Below are 16156 nucleotides of genomic sequence, written 5' to 3'. Positions count from 1 at the left end.
CCAACGTTTCGCCTTTGCGGCTTCCTTGAAGTAGTTAAAAAAGTCGAGTATTTAGGAATAATATATGACAGAAAATTAATTTGGAAAGACCTTGTTGATAATTGAGTTAAAAATGGTTGATATAGACATAGTTTTTAAAGAAACTAATTACAAAACAAGGAAGATGTGATAGTAAGCTACACAATGGGCTATCTGTGCTCTGCCCACCACGGGTCTCGAAACCCGGATTCTACCGTTGTAAGTCCGCAGACATACCGCTGTGCCACTATGGGGGAGAGCGGTTGAAAGAGAACCAGAATCATCAATCCTCATGTATTAGAGGATAAATTCCTTCTCTCTCCCAGAGAAAGGCGCAAATATATATTTGGACTGTAAAGATCGTTTTTTTCTAAACTTTTTATCAAAATGTGTAATATTTGAAAATTATTGCTGTTTATTTTAGCAACAAATGCAATGAGTCCTAGGATTTAATATTTTGTGCAGATTCTTTCTAAGAAATCTATTCACCAGTTTTAAAAAAATGTTTTTAAAAATAAACATTTTTATTTATTTTTATGTTCTAAATCTTCTAAGACTCTACAGGCGTAAAAAAGATTCAACAACAACAACATCAGAATATCAAAGCCGTCATGTGATTATATTATGTATCAATATCGTGGATTTATATAGTGTTTTTCTATCTTCAATTAAGTTGTAAAAATGCAGAACTCATAATAACAATTTTACACTACTCATATTTCGTGTATATTTGTTTTAGCCCAAAAATGTAATAGATGGCGCCTAACGATAATTAGCGAGCGAGCACAATATATTTACTTTTCTCGTCATAAAACTAAAAAAGAATAAAAAGTAATGAAGGATATTTAAAGCCTGTTATTTAAAATAACTGTTTGTTTTTATAATTCTAACTCAAGCCTGTATTCAAGTAGTGTTTTAACATCATAATAATTTTTAAAATAATGAAGAACGAAAACAAGAATAGTGGGTTAAACTTTTAATTATAACATATTTGTATTTCTGGAAGAATGGAGACTAGAGCATTAATAATAGAGGGTTAATTCTAGTTCAGTTTTATCTTAATGAGACAGATAACTACTCTATTTGCGCCATTTTTTTAAAAAATATGTGAGGTATTTATTCTTACTTTCTTTAGAACACGTGCACTGTCCTCCTTGTTAATGCTAAACTATTAATATTTTTTGTTTGATTAACCGACTAATTCATTAACAAATATTTGCGAAGACATCTCTTCACAATTCATTGGTTTTAATTTCCAGTTTGGTGCTGAGGGTAGCGCGGAAAATGATAAAATCCAGAGGTGGCAACAAGAACAGATTCGTCGTCAACAGGAACAGTTAGTCCAACAACATCAAAAAATCCAGGACCTCCAGGTAGGCTTCCATTCCACGTGAGATTTATCAAATCCAACGAAGCATTGTTTCGTTCTGCCACTTCAAAGTGCTCTTGTTTGTACTCATAACATTGGTCATCAGTACTAAACACTGTTGTAGAAACTTTGGCACAGGTCATAAGTCGTTTACTGACGTACAAAGTTTTTCTTCGCTATTCAGAATACAGTCATTACCTATGTCTAGTAATCGTCATATTATTTAATATCGATATCAAATTAAACGCCACTGATCTCTTGGTACCTTTTTGTGACTCTGGGGATCAACCATCATTTAACTCTGTCCTTTCCTGAAGGAAGGAGTTAGCCTTCCAGAAAATGTTCCAAAGTATGGTATATACTTAGTGTACAGCTACAGTTTGTGGAATATTAAACATATCCGGATTACATAGTTATAAACATATTACTTATATTCAACACGAAATATTCTGTTATATAATATTAATATTAAATATTCTAATACATTTTCTGTTGAATCTCTTATTAAAGTACTTACTACCCGTACTTGTAAAGAACATATGTGTCAAACTACCACAGGGGGAGTTATAAGAATAAAACTTTAGTGCTTTCACTATAAGATTTGTTTTTATATTTATAATATAAACGTGTGAAAACTTTTTACACTTTTTTCCACTCCCATTGTGCCTGAATTAGAACTTCAAAATCGTATTTTCCAGGTGAAAGAGTTGTGCATGAAAGAAGTCGTAAATGAGAGAGAGAGAGACTGCAATCCCATAATGTAGATTCATCTAACAGAAGTTTTTCTACTAGACGTTGATTTTTTGCTGCTCGTGTGAAAGCCATGTTTGTAATTTCAGTCAGGCTACAGGAGAGCTGCAACACTGAACTTACTGAGCTTCTTTCAATTTGATATTCAGCGGGTAGAAAACACAACTGAATGAGGGATGCTATAATTTGTCGTCTGGTGTAGCTAGAAACAAGTGAGAAAGTCTCTATTGGGCCCCACATTGCTACTGATCAGTGGAGTCTAGCCTCACCATTCATCATTGTCATTTATATCAGGTAGCTGTCTGGAATGGATGGACTAAGTGACAGGCAGTACAATACCTGATTCTGAAACTAGATAGTTCAGTGTTTGACCCAATAAAGCATTTGAATGGTGAGTAGCTCACTGAATGGAATACACTGGTTGAACTGCAAGAAAATATCTAAATATCAAGCTCTATCAGCCCCAGTATAAACGTCATAGGAGAAGATCCCAAGAGAGAACCGGGCCACATTGAAGATAATTTGTACTATCTAAATGGGAAGACATATACTACTTTGGCAAGCCAAGTATAAGTACAGAGGTGAGTCTCTAATTTCTTCTTCATGCTGTTGCTTGCAAAACAAAAGGTGGTTGTCTCCAATCCTGGTTAAGATATTGGTATCTCAGAGATCGGAATACCAAGAATTGTCATTCAGTTTCAATTATTTCACAAGTGACTTACACTTCTATGGACTATGGATAAACCGCTCAGTGGTGATCAGAATGGGCCTGAGAACAGTGGATTGCATAAACTTGAACGGTCACTGGAATAGTAAAGGAACCAAATATTACAAAGACCTGTCAGGTAACTCGTATCACTGAAGTTCCAGATTCAAAAGCAAAGACGTGGCTTTCTGAGCATCTGAAGTCTATTATTGAGGATTTTACCTCCAATATAAACTCAACACAGAGATAGGAACGTCTGCTCATATGTTTGTAAGACAAGATAATTTGAGTAAAACAATAATAGAATGTCTCAAAAAAAAACTTAAATGATAAGCATCTGATAAAATAGCCTCCATACAGGCTTTCTTGTATGTTGAAGAATGCAAAACTTACAGCCTTTTGAGAGTCCTTAGTCATGTCTAGTAATAATTATAGGGAAGAAAGATGGAATGTTAAGATTATCATGGATTTTAGATGGATGGATTCAGTAATATTCACCTATGGGTTAGAAAGATGGAATGTTAAGATTATCATGGATTTTAGATGGATGTATTCAGTAATATTCACCTATGGATTAGAAAGATGGAATGTTAAGATTATCATGGATTTTAGATGGATGTATTCAGTAATATTCACCTATGGATTAGAAAGATGGAATGTTAAGATTATCATGGATTTTAGATGGATAGATTCAGTAATATTCACCTATGAGTTTTGTTTTTCTGTGAATTGACAAACATGTAAATATATAGAAAGCTCACTGATAAAACAAACTAGACCTGGGTTTTGGCTTTAGAATCAATGCATAAAATGCATTGTTTTCTGTTGGGTAATATCCTATTTAAACAACACTGTTTGTTTGACTGCTAAAATTGTCTTCGTGCTGATCTGTAGTTGTGAGCACTTGAGTATTCAGCTCTCCATCAAAATGGACATTGGTTGGGTGAATGAAATAAAAATAGCTAAAATTAACTGTAAAGCTAGCGTTCCTTCAGCTGCACCAAATTCAAGAGCAAATGTACGGCCACTATAACAGCTGAGATCATTAGTTAAGGATTGTGTGTGCAATTTAGACTCAATATATTAACAAGAACTCAGTGCGTTGATTGTAGAATTTGACAATGTATTTGGGACCAGATAGCTATTTGGGTTGGATAACAGCAAATTAACACCACAGAGGTACAGGTATACACAGCCAATAAAATAATCACAGCATAAGCTCTCCTGCAGTACTAAAGACAAATATAATGCTGATATTCAGCAGACGTTGAAAGACAGAGTAATGTAGCCTTGAAAGTGTCATCTCTATTGGTGTTTGTCAGAAAGAAGGAAAGCACTACAAAGATCTGTGTGTACTTTAGGCATGTGAATGAGATAAGCATAATAATTCCTTTGTGCTGTTACAGACAGATGAAAATCTGAGCTTGCTGGAAGGTATTCATTCGTTACACTAAATTAAACCTGGCTTCCAGATACTGCAAACTCTAAATGAATGATGGAAGCAGACCTATGACTGCCTTCAGCATTTGTAATGGCTTGTATGAATTTCATGTCATGCCATTTTGCCCTTGTAATGTATCAGACACTTTCAAGGAATTCCATGACTTGTTAACAAGATTAAAAAACAAACAAAACATACTTGCGTTGGTGCACGTAGTTTTGTTCAGCAAGCAGATAACCAACTTTGAACTGTGCTAACCTTAATCTTGAGCTTGCTACACATTGCCTCTTGGTATTTCTAGGTTATCCCATAACTGATGTTGCTGGGAAATTCCCTTAGGCTTAAAGTAACAGGTTTTCTGGACACTTCAGATACGTGAAGATGTAGAACTGTGGAATATGTTGTCTTTCCTTTTTTATAATGGGAGTGAACAGGTGGTATGAGCGGCAGAGCACTCTGGGAGAGTAAGCCGTGTCCAGCTCTTAATATAGCAAGTTGGATAGAGTTGATTCTCTCAGATTAGTTCTGAGATCTTGTGTACATTGCTAAAGAAAACGATGCAGGCTTTCGGTGTTTCGTGGTTGTCCCTACATGTTGAATGTGTCTGTATTTTGTGAAACAAAAACACTTGTTTTTATTGTGAAACTTTACTGTCCAATCTCTTCCCTTGTCTTACTTCAGTCGGAGTTACAATTCAGAACACAAATTCTGTAACAGATTTTCTGCTGAACCACTTATTAGAGCAGTTAACTACATCAATCTGTAGGAAATCGGTGCACTTGAGAATATTTCACAAATATTATTATGTGATAGGTTGAATAGTGAATCAAGTTTTTAAATCGCTGTGTAAACTTTCTGAGTTGAGCAAGGGTATTTTAGTTAGTTTTGTGTTGTTGTTCTTATCACCAGCAATGAAAACATATTGAACACTATTTAATCAAATAAACTTCATGTTTGTGAGTAAAATTGGGTATTTCTAACTTCTCACTGTAAAACATTTTCTAAATGTTTCCATACATGTTTCGATTGATCAAGAAAATTAACAATTTCTTGGACGATAGAACCGACTCAATGGACAATACATGGCAGCTGCGGGCGTAAAGTCCATACGAGGACTTCCGATCTTACCTGACATCCTGACTCCTCAGACGCTTATGTATCTTCCACTGATGGACGGAGGACACTCGGCAGCAACTGAACTCCCTTATTCAGCTACTGCATTCCCAAGAGAAAGTAGTTCGGTCACGACAGCAGCGGCCATAACGTCTCTACTTCCTCAAGTTCCATTTACTGCCGCTTGTCGACAAACTGGACAAACAGCCAGTTTACCTTCTCTAACGCCAACGGTATGTGAATCGATTAATCATCCTTATCAGTGCAAACTAGCTATTAAAGTATTATGTTACTAAGTTGATTGTAAACAAGATCCTGGTTATTTACTTAACAAATTAATGAATTTTATAATCTATATTTTACTCAGTTTCTTGCAACAGACAATTTTCACCAGTATCTTACAGCTATTACTAAGTATTTGTACATACAAGAGAATTTATTTTTGACTTGATTTATGAAAAAGCTGTTCCAATAGTTTAGACTCATGTTGAATATTATAAATACTTGATTGTACATCAATAGTAGGTTTATTTAATGAAATCATATAAACGATTTATTTTTATGTTTATATATATAACTTTCCACAAAATAGAGACAAAGGTTATTTATTGTTTTTTTAAACACATGAATTTGTTCGATAAAAATGACGAGTCAACAGTTTATATTTCGAAGTGGAACTGCGAAGCGCTCTCAAACAAAATATCTGTTGACGATTAACACAAGTGAAGCTCAATGGTTGACATCTTTGTTTGTTTGTTTTGTTTTTGATTATGCACAAAGCTACACAAGGGCTATCTGTGCTCTGCCCACCACGGGTATCGAAACCCGGTTTCTAGCGTTGTAAGTCCGCAGACATACCGCTGTGCCACTGGGGGGCGGTTGACATCTATGACTAGCTAAAGAGATAAATAGAACAATTTCCTATTTGTTACTATTTCCCAGCTAGTTATTATTATATCGTGTGAAAAACGTGACAAACCTTGAATGACTTTTGTTATTGAAATTGCCCCCAGTGGCACAGCGGTATGTCTGCGGACTTATAATGCTAGAAACCGGGTTTCGATACCCGTGGTGGACAGAGCACAGGTAGCCCATTATGTAGCTTTGTGCTTAATTCCAAACAAACAAACTTATTGAAATTCTTGAATGCCTAGTAGTCATCAAGATTTTTTGGAAGTTTGTTTGTTTTGAATTTCGCGCAAAGCTACACGAGGGCTATCTGCGATAGCCGTCCCTAATTTTGCAGTATAAGACTAGAGGGAAGGCAGCTAGTCATCACCATCCACCGCCAACTCTTGGGCTACTCTTTTACCAATGAATAGTGGGATTGATCGTCACATTATAACGCCCCCAAGGCTGAAAGGGTGAGCATGTTTGGTGTGAGAGGGCCATTTTTGGAAGTTTTACAAAATATTGATTGAATACGATTTCCAACTGAAATTATCTCAATTGCTTATGTTTAGCATGTTTGCATCGTCATGAATTTTTAATTTGTTTGTTGTTTCACGGAAGTTTGTTTTAACTTATCAGTTAAGTGTTAAGTTTCAAAGAAATAAAATGTGTAAATAATATGAAAAATTACAACAACAAAAAACGAATGTTTTTAACAGAACATGCAGTGGGAACACTTACATTACATAGTTAATATTTAGGAATTACGTTCCATCAGCTTTTAGTTGTGGTTCTAGAAGATTAGTAGTACATCGGGCATTTCCAAACACATAAAAGGTCGACACTGTTTGCAAAGAACATCAGAAATCCCATTACAATATATTGTACAAATCCTCTGTGAAACAACTTTGTTACCATGACAAACTTAAAAGACACTTTCTTTAATTTCCATACACTTAGTGCTTATAAAAACTGGTGGAAAATTTAAATATGCAACATCTATAATAAACCTAACGACAGTGCTATATTGTGTCACTTTTGAAAAAACTGTTTGTTTTGTGATTTTTTTTCATTTATTTAGTGGATAACTTAGTTCATTTTAAGTGAGATCACATTGTAAATTGACTCATAAAAAAAAATTCGCCAACACTTTGCGGATTAGTCGACCCTCCGTGCACCTTATCATAGAACTTTTCACACAAGAGTATGTGGTTGCCGGTAATGTACACACCACGCGTAGCTTGTCCGTAGGGAGTCGTGCAAGCCCGTGGAAAACTCTGCTGCCCCAGCAAGTTCTGCAGGAAATCAGTGATTACGTAAGATCAGCATGTTGTAAATCGGACGCTCCTCGTACAGAAATAATTGCGATGCGTCCAATGATTCTACCATAAAGCACGGTAAAATTAAATCAAAGCCGGTCACAAGAACAGTTCTTTGATCTTCCCGCGAATGTAAAACGAACAAAAGCGCGGGCAGTGGCTATGAAATATTAAGAGCAGAATGGTTCATGTGCGTTGTAAATGTTCTTTATTCAATTGACTTACATTAAGAAATAAAATATTGAAGCAGATTAGGTATGGCCTAACAATAGCGGAAAGAAACCAAAGCTAGATTGTATACTTGGTATATATGTTAGCAGATCAAATGTTTCAACTTGAAGTTTACCACGGTTTTCAACTCTTTGTTTCTTTTATTTCTTGAAAGTCGGCTGAATTAAATAACAAACGTTATATCTTTTTTAAACCGTTAAAAACTTTTATTATTGATGTTGCCGTTTAATTCAATGCATCCAAGAGTGAACGATCGCTCTTTTGTTGAGAATGTGAAGGGTGCTTTGAAATAAGAAAGTTGCTGATATGTTCTTAGATTGAAGATTTGAAAGTGTTTAAGTTGTCTGAATTCAAGCACATTACACTGTCTTGCACCAAGTCAATAAAGCTTGCCTTTTTACTTGAGCATTTCAAGCAAATCGATAACACGGCTGGACTGAAATTTTAGAAATACCTTGTCTACGTTTCTAATCTAACCGCCATATTTAACTCCATATTAACAATATGTTTATCTACAGAATACTTATATAGCTGTTAAGTTATAAATTTGATTGTCTATTAATTCAAAAACATTATTTAAGGAACATTATATTTTTAGGTTTTCGTGTTACATTGTTTTAATTTGAGCTTGTCCTATAAAAACAACAATTACGTTTGAATATTCTTTAATAACACTAGAAGTTTTGTGTAAATTGAGGCTGGTTCTTGAGCTGTGATAAATTATAATAAAACATAATAGTTTTCAGCAGTCAGTTGGTACATTTAGGTTTATAAGATGCGATTTTCTGTTAATGAAGTTTGCAATTTGAAAACATTTAAATTTTGCCACCATCTTTTTAATATTTAAATGAGTTTATCTTTAATTTAGCTATGTTTGTTTCAAAGAAGTAAGTAAATCGTAAATTGTTGCATAAACGTACTTGTATATATGTGTTTTTTTTATCTGCATGTACGTAAACAAACCTGACTTGAACACTATTAATATGGTAAGTACAAAGCATAAAACACAACAGCAGTTTCCAAAACTCATTAGTATAATTTTTGTATGGATAGGTTAGTCCTAAATAATTCAATAAATTATATAATATTTTAACAACAACAATAACTAAAGGTTGTAGTACTCCTTGAAGCTAAAGAAGTTAGCAATATCCACACTTTGTACATAGAAAATTTGTTGCTGTATAACGTGTATATGTGAATATAGGTTATAAACCTATATATATATATATAATGCATGTATCACAACTCTATAACTTGTGGTACTGATTACATGCACGCACACTATATTACCAAACCTGTTGGTACAACACATTCCAGCTAGCAATGAGCCTTTCCAGACTGAACTTACATACCAATCTAATGGAGCACGACAGTATAGGTTTTATCAGTGTCAGCAGCTGTCAACATAATGCTGCTAATAAGAGAGCACGCGAACCACGTGAGAAATCAGTTCTGGGCTCAGTATTGGTGGAATTATTTTGCCTACTTCTACCCGAGTAATAACTTGTAGGAATGGACAACCATTGGACGCATATGTGGAATGTCATATATTAATCACTTCTTTGTTAAAGGAAACTTTGAAACGTGTTATGAAGTGAAGCCACACATCTGGCGTTATATACATTATATAATTTCTGTGGTGCATATTGGTGTATAAAAGACATTTCAATACTAGAAATAAACAACCTTATAATACCAACTTTCTTATTTTTCTGAAATTGGACACTCAAAGTTTCGCTCTGCAGCTTCTTCAGGAACGTTCTACTAAAACACAAACCGTAAATCCATTGCTGAAGACTTTAATGAATGTTCAAGATTGGAAGTTATCTACTGTGCCCAGAAAGCTCCATTCTACTGGTTTTTATGGACGGACTGGGCACTGTAAGATAATTATCACAGCCAAGAATGCTGGGTGTTGACTCTTACGATGCCTAAAGCGTCAGAATTGGAATGAAGAATAATGCAAACAATCGTTTCAAGTAAACAGTCTTGTTACGCCCTCATTTTGTTTCAATGAATCTGATATGACTCTTTGGACACGACTATGTTATTCCAACTCTGAAGATCGGTAGAGGCAATATCACGGTGTTAAACCTATTTTAGGTGCTCTGAACTTGGTCTATTGCCTTGTTGTATTGTGGTATTCTGGACAATACTGTATTTTTTGCAACAATGAAAATCTTTGAGGACGGACCCTGCATAATTCAGCTTGATAATGTGCCATATCTTAGTGAACTTCGATTTTAGCGCTAGTTTAAGGCGAATAACGTCTTGAATCCCAGTTATTCGACCTAGATACAGTTTAAACGTTTTTGAAGACCATCTGAGAAGCAGAAAGGACAAGCCAAAAACGTTCATGATACTCTTTAACTTCTTTGCAAGAGAGCAAATGGTCTTTTTCCCTACATGTGTACCAGAAGATTATGGCCATGTTGTTAACAGGCTGTAATTAACGCCAAAGGCAGACCCACTCTTTAGTACAACGGGACCCCAGCAGCGAACCATGGAGCCCCTTTTTTCAGAGTGTGTTGTACCTCCCACTAATTTATATTATCTTATGATTGCAGCCATGGAAACAGCTGAAGTAAAATTGCCATGGATAAGGAAAAAAGAAAAAAACAACAACATTTCAACTAAACACATTTTCTCGTATATAGATTTCCTGACAGTTTCAATTCACCATTAAGATATTTTATTCGTAGACAAATATAAACCACAAGTAATATTTCACAGTGTTACAAAATAATGTTCTATTTAATAATCATCGCATATTTTAACTAAGGCTTTCGTGTAATGATAGTAACATATTATAGGGGCGGAACAGTCTGTACTTTTAGTAGTAATATATCTGTGATATAATGTTACAGTATGATCGATAAGAATATTTATCATATATGCTTAATGGCATGGATTACCAGCTAACATGTCTTATATTCCAAGTTTTATAATTTGGTATGTAATGTGAAATCATGTTTATGCCACTCTATTAATTATATTTATCAATACAGTAATGTTAGTGAATTTATTTCGTTCTTTCCAGCCCCATCCGTGGGTTTGTGGAAGTGTGCCAGTGTCAAGTAGCCCTGTAACCTCCACTCGTTTCGGATCAGGCTCCACATGTGGAAAGGTTCGTCATAGAACATCTATCCCAGGAGTCTCGGGCCCAATATCTGAGGGCGAAGCTCCTCTTAATCTCACTAAGCCCAAGTCATCAAGCAGCAAAAGCAACAGGTACAGAGATCTGATTGTCTTTCAGTTTGTAAGTTTAAATAAAAATTATTTCAATTCTTAATTTATTTATTAAAAGATAGACGTTCATTGAGATAAGTTTACTCATCAATAAGAATTTACGTAAAAAAAGAAACTGAAAAAAATTCGACCACTTGTAATGAGTTACAAAACAGATACGCCCTCTACATTTGACTTTTGAGAATTTATTTAACAACCTTGTGAAATTCTTGTATGTTAGAAAAGATAAAAATGTTTTTGACCTGGTACACTTTGAAAGTAGTAATGTGTTTTACTATATGCCGTCAGTCATCCTCTTAAGCTAAATTCAAAATAAGACTATAACCTCATGTTAGGTTCTTCAATTGCTCTTTTGAGAGCCGTCTGTATGGTTTATATAAAGATTCATCCACCTAAATCTATTTTGTCAAATATATTTCCATTAACAAAGGTTTTGTGATTTTCAATCTTGTATATATATTTATTCAAACTTATAAATATATTTTGTAAACATTAAACAGAGGAAAAGGTGTTTCACTTTTTCTGAAACAAAAAAATACAAAAGAATGGTTTACTTATCTAATATTTAGTTGTTTAATAAAACAGTTGAACTAAATCTAGGCCTAATTTTATACAAAGAGTAGTTTCACACACGATTAGTTTTAAGTATTTATAAGTTTAATTTCAAAATAGTTTTTGTTTTCTGAAGTACCAGTTGTAGTCCAACTCCTCAGGAGAAAGAAACTGGATTCTCACCTGCAACTTCTCCCATTTCCTGTTCCATATCTGTTTCTAGAGCACCGGCAGGGATAGAGGTAAGTTGATTTATTTTTAGACCACCGGCAGGATAAGTGATTTGCTTATCAGTAGAGCACCGACAAAGTTAACGGTAGGTTGGTTTATTTCTAAAGTACCAGCAGAGTTAGCTGTACCGTTAACTCCGTCAGTATTACAGAGATAAACCAACTTACCGTTAACTTCGTCAGTATTACAGAGATAAACCAACTTACCGTTAACTTCGTCAGTATTACAGAGATAAATCAATTTCTGCTACCTCCGCTGATGCTCTAGAGATAAACTAACTTAAGTTGGTTTATCTCTGTAATACTGACGGAGTTAGCGGTAAGTTGGTTTATTTCTGTAATACTGACGAAGTTAACGGTAAGTTGGTTTATCTCTGTAATACTGACGAGGTTAACAGTAAGTTGGTTTATCTCTGTAATACTGACGAAGTTAACGGTAAGTTGGTTTATCTCTGTAACACTGACGAAGTTAACGGTAAGTTGGTTTATCTCTAGAATACTGGCGTAGTTAACGGTAAGTTTGTTTATCTCTGTAATATTGACGAAGTTAACGGTAAGTTGGTTTATCTCTGTAACACTGACGAAGTTAACGGTAAGTTGGTTTATCTCTGTAATACTGACGAAGTTAACGGTAAGTTTGTTTATTTCTAGAGTGCCGGGCTCCTGACATGGTCTATGGATTAGGGTGCTCGACTCGCAATATGGGGGGTCGCGGGTTTGAATCCTGTCACCGAACATGCTCGCCCTTTCAGCCGTTGGGACTTTATATCGTAACGGTTAATCCCACTGTCCGTTGGTAAAGAGTAGCGCAAGAGCGGGCGGTGGGTGGTGATGGCTAGTTGCCTTCCCTCTAGTTTATCATTTTTAATTTGGGTACGGCCAGCACAGACAGCCCTCGAGTAGCTTTGCGCAACATTTAACAAACAAACTCTAGAGTAAGTGATACTGTAATGAAGTGGCATGGTTTTGGATTGAAAAAAATTGGTTTGTTCAGTGGGATCAGAGAGCTTCAGTTTCCAGCTTGGGTCATGAAGAGGACTTGTTTCTTCCTTTGTCTTGGCTGCTTGTTCAGTGGAGATAGGGGATATGCGAATGGTGCACTGGTCAGATGATGAAGATGTTTCTCCTCCTAATTATCAATAACATCCAGTGGTTAAATAAATCACGATCCTTTCGAAACGAGTCCACACTACCAAAAAGAGAAGATCATTTATAGGAGAAAAAAAAGTAAAAACATTAAAACTTGTATTTCAAATGGCGCTAATCAACGTTCTTGTTACTTTTAATATCCTAGGAACAAATTTTTTCTAGTCATATAATGGTTTTGGAACAAGTCAGAAAATGCAGGGCTCCATGTTGCTAAAACTACCCTAAATTAAGATGACAAGAAAAAACTACATTGTGATCTTCAGAGAGCAAATAAAAATCACGTTGGCTACTATAATTTAAGAGTCAGGGGCCGGATGGTTATTGCCATTCCTACTTGAACAGATACTCGTTTACAATGGGGAAAAAAATGTCTCTTCAGTCTAAGAAGGATTCTTAACCACCAAGGCTAACAGACCTCTGATCTAGCAAGTTGTTGTATGCACTGATCAGGTAAGCAAGCCAAGACTGAAAACAAATGTGATTATGAATACAGATTCACATGCTGTACAAACTTTTACTCTGATATGAAGTATAAGAAGATAATAAATTTTTGAAATAATTGTTTGTTTGTTTTAAATTTCGCACAAAGCTACACGAGGGCTTTCTGCGCTAGCCGTCCCTGATTTAGCAGTGAAAGACTAGAGGGAAGACAGCTAGTCATCACCAACTCTTGGGCTACTCTTTTACCAACGAATAGTGGGATTGACCGTCATTTATAACGCCCCAACGGCTGAAAGGGCGAGCATGTTTGGTGTGACGGGGATTCGAACCCGCGACCCACAGATAGTGAGTCGAGCCCCCTAACCACCTGGCCACGCCAGGTCATTTTGAATTAATTAGATTGAAATACAAGAACAATAACAATAATAAGGTATTTATATAGTGATCTTACTTAGATGTGTTATCCAATAATAGTGAAAACAGATCCATTACTTACAAAGACCATAATAAAACGAACTTCACCATCATAGAAATAAGGGAAACAGATCTAGATGTTTAATTCATCTGTCACGTCGACTCGCATACCTTACTAAAGCTTTCGTTGGGTAAAAATAGGTTAACTTGGTCTGCTTGTTTGAACCTGGGCTGACTTTAGTTTGTCCACCGGTCAAGCAGCGTTTGAAAATGCGTTGTTATATTTTTATGCGTAGTAAAACTTAGTAGAATTTTTGCGTAATATAACTTATCTCCTTGCAATTTACTCATAAAGGGGTCAGTGTCCTTGTGAATTTAAATCCTTCACCGTCACCTATATATTTTTGTGTGCATGTACGTTCTTGTTTTTCCTTAAATGGGATTATCATCATGTTCTATTTCCTTCTTGAAACCCCGGTTTAGTTGAAAGTTAACATCTTCTCACCCCAGTTAGGTAAGCGGTAGCATAAGTTTATTTACATAACGCTTATACAGCATTAAGGTAATATGATAAAACTGTAGTAATACAGCCAGAGTAATAACGCTTATACGACATTATGGTAATATCATAAAGCTGTAGTAATATAGTGATGCCATTAACGCTGATAAGACATTAAGGTGATATCTTAAAGCCGTAATAATACAGACGTGGCAATAATGCTGATGCAACGTTAAGATACTATCATAAAACTGTAGTAATATAACCATGGTAATAACGCTAGAGCAACATTAAGGTAATTTCTACGTGAAAGCAACAAACGGAGAGGACCATATAGATATGACACTAATGGGAAGTTAATAAACAAATCTGAGCGAAGAGAACCGATTATTAGCGTAATTTGAAACAACTGAGAACAAGAGTTTTGAATGAAATCATCTTCATGTATGAGGGGGGTCTCACATTGGACAGACCATTAAGACGTTACTGGGACATACTTTTAGAGGTCAAGTAATCAACGGACATTTTCCAGTCTTGTTGGTTTTTGGTTATGGAATCTCCTGATGTCTGGTTTATCGTGAAACTTCCGCTACCTGTGTAGATCCGAAATATCCCAAGTGAAGTGCAGCTATTCGGGCAGTATCACTGTGATACAGCTGAATGATACTGCCCGAACTCGTGTCCATTACGTGATACAGCTGTGATACAGCTGAATGATACTGCCCGAACTCGTGTCCATTACTGATACTGCCCGAACTCGTGTCCATTACATGATACAGCTGAATGATACTGCCCGAACTCGTGTCCATTACGCTCAGCTGTATCACGTAATGGACACGAGTTCGGGCAGTATCATTCAGCTGTATCACGTAATGGACACGAGTTCGGGCAGTATCATTCAGCTGTATCACGTAATGGACACGAGTGGTGGTCACAATGAACGTTATTAACAAATTGGCTGTGCGAATTTCGGGATCAGCTCTTTCAACTGATAATTATTTTTGGTAAAGGAGTCTTCTTTCCAATTGGTTCATCTACCAAATCTTATAGCACTCTGTTGATTAATTTTTCGAATTATGGATGTTAAAATAGGCCAACTAACTTTATAATAATGCTGTATTTAATAGGCTCCGCGTTGCATGTGTTATTAATGATTTTTTTTTCTACATAAAGCTTTTTTTGTTTTGCTGGATATAATCTTTTTTTAATCGGTTAACTTAAGTTTTATACTTAAATCTAAAGAAATATACTAGGCGTGTAAGCAGTTCGAACAGCAAATTTTATAGTTTACTTTTGTACACATTTATGCAGTTTTAAAAATTAAACCTTATAGGTATTCTAAACCATGAAATTTCATTGATTCAAAATTCTTCTAATTACGTTTAGAGGAAGACTTTATCTAAATATCGGTTTAAAATTGTCTTAATGTTAAATCTATTTTCGTTTTCCTAACTGGTATTTCTTGTTGGTTTTTACTGCATTTCTACCGACCGAATAGTAATTTTGAAAGCTCACACAGCGAATTACGCCTACTGAGACTATATTATTTCTATATAATTCTAACTGTATAAAATAGATCATGGATTTTGACGTAATGTTAAAACTTGTTTGAATAATCTTGGTATAAGATAACAAAAATTTCCATATTTGTTTAACGATTTTTCTTTCTCCAGGCTGGACCGACGTTTTTCCCTGGAAGTGGAATATATGGACCTCTTCCACTTCACTTCAGAAACACCACTCATCACCCCTTCACTGGTTTTGTTGGGCATCCTTGTAAGTCC

General features: G+C 35.4%; 1 protein-coding gene across 1 annotated transcript in view; it reads left to right on the top strand.

Annotated features, from left to right (window-relative positions):
* The window catches only part of LOC106477836 (transcription factor Sox-6-like), a 76522-nt gene that overhangs the window by 39353 nt on the left and 21013 nt on the right, over positions 1 to 16156 (top strand). The window contains exons 2-6 of the mRNA XM_022381511.1: positions 1278 to 1391; positions 5346 to 5630; positions 10879 to 11069; positions 11776 to 11881; positions 16046 to 16148. Of these exons, the coding sequence (XP_022237219.1) occupies positions 1278 to 1391; positions 5346 to 5630; positions 10879 to 11069; positions 11776 to 11881; positions 16046 to 16148 (799 nt within the window). The remainder of the gene's footprint in view (positions 1 to 1277; positions 1392 to 5345; positions 5631 to 10878; positions 11070 to 11775; positions 11882 to 16045; positions 16149 to 16156) is intronic.

This window comes from Limulus polyphemus, unplaced genomic scaffold (genome assembly GCF_000517525.1).
Source record: "Limulus polyphemus unplaced genomic scaffold, Limulus_polyphemus-2.1.2 Scaffold170, whole genome shotgun sequence".
In the NCBI taxonomy this organism is placed as follows: domain Eukaryota; kingdom Metazoa; phylum Arthropoda; class Merostomata; order Xiphosura; family Limulidae; genus Limulus; species Limulus polyphemus.
This window is presented reverse-complemented; position numbering and strand designations above follow the sequence as displayed.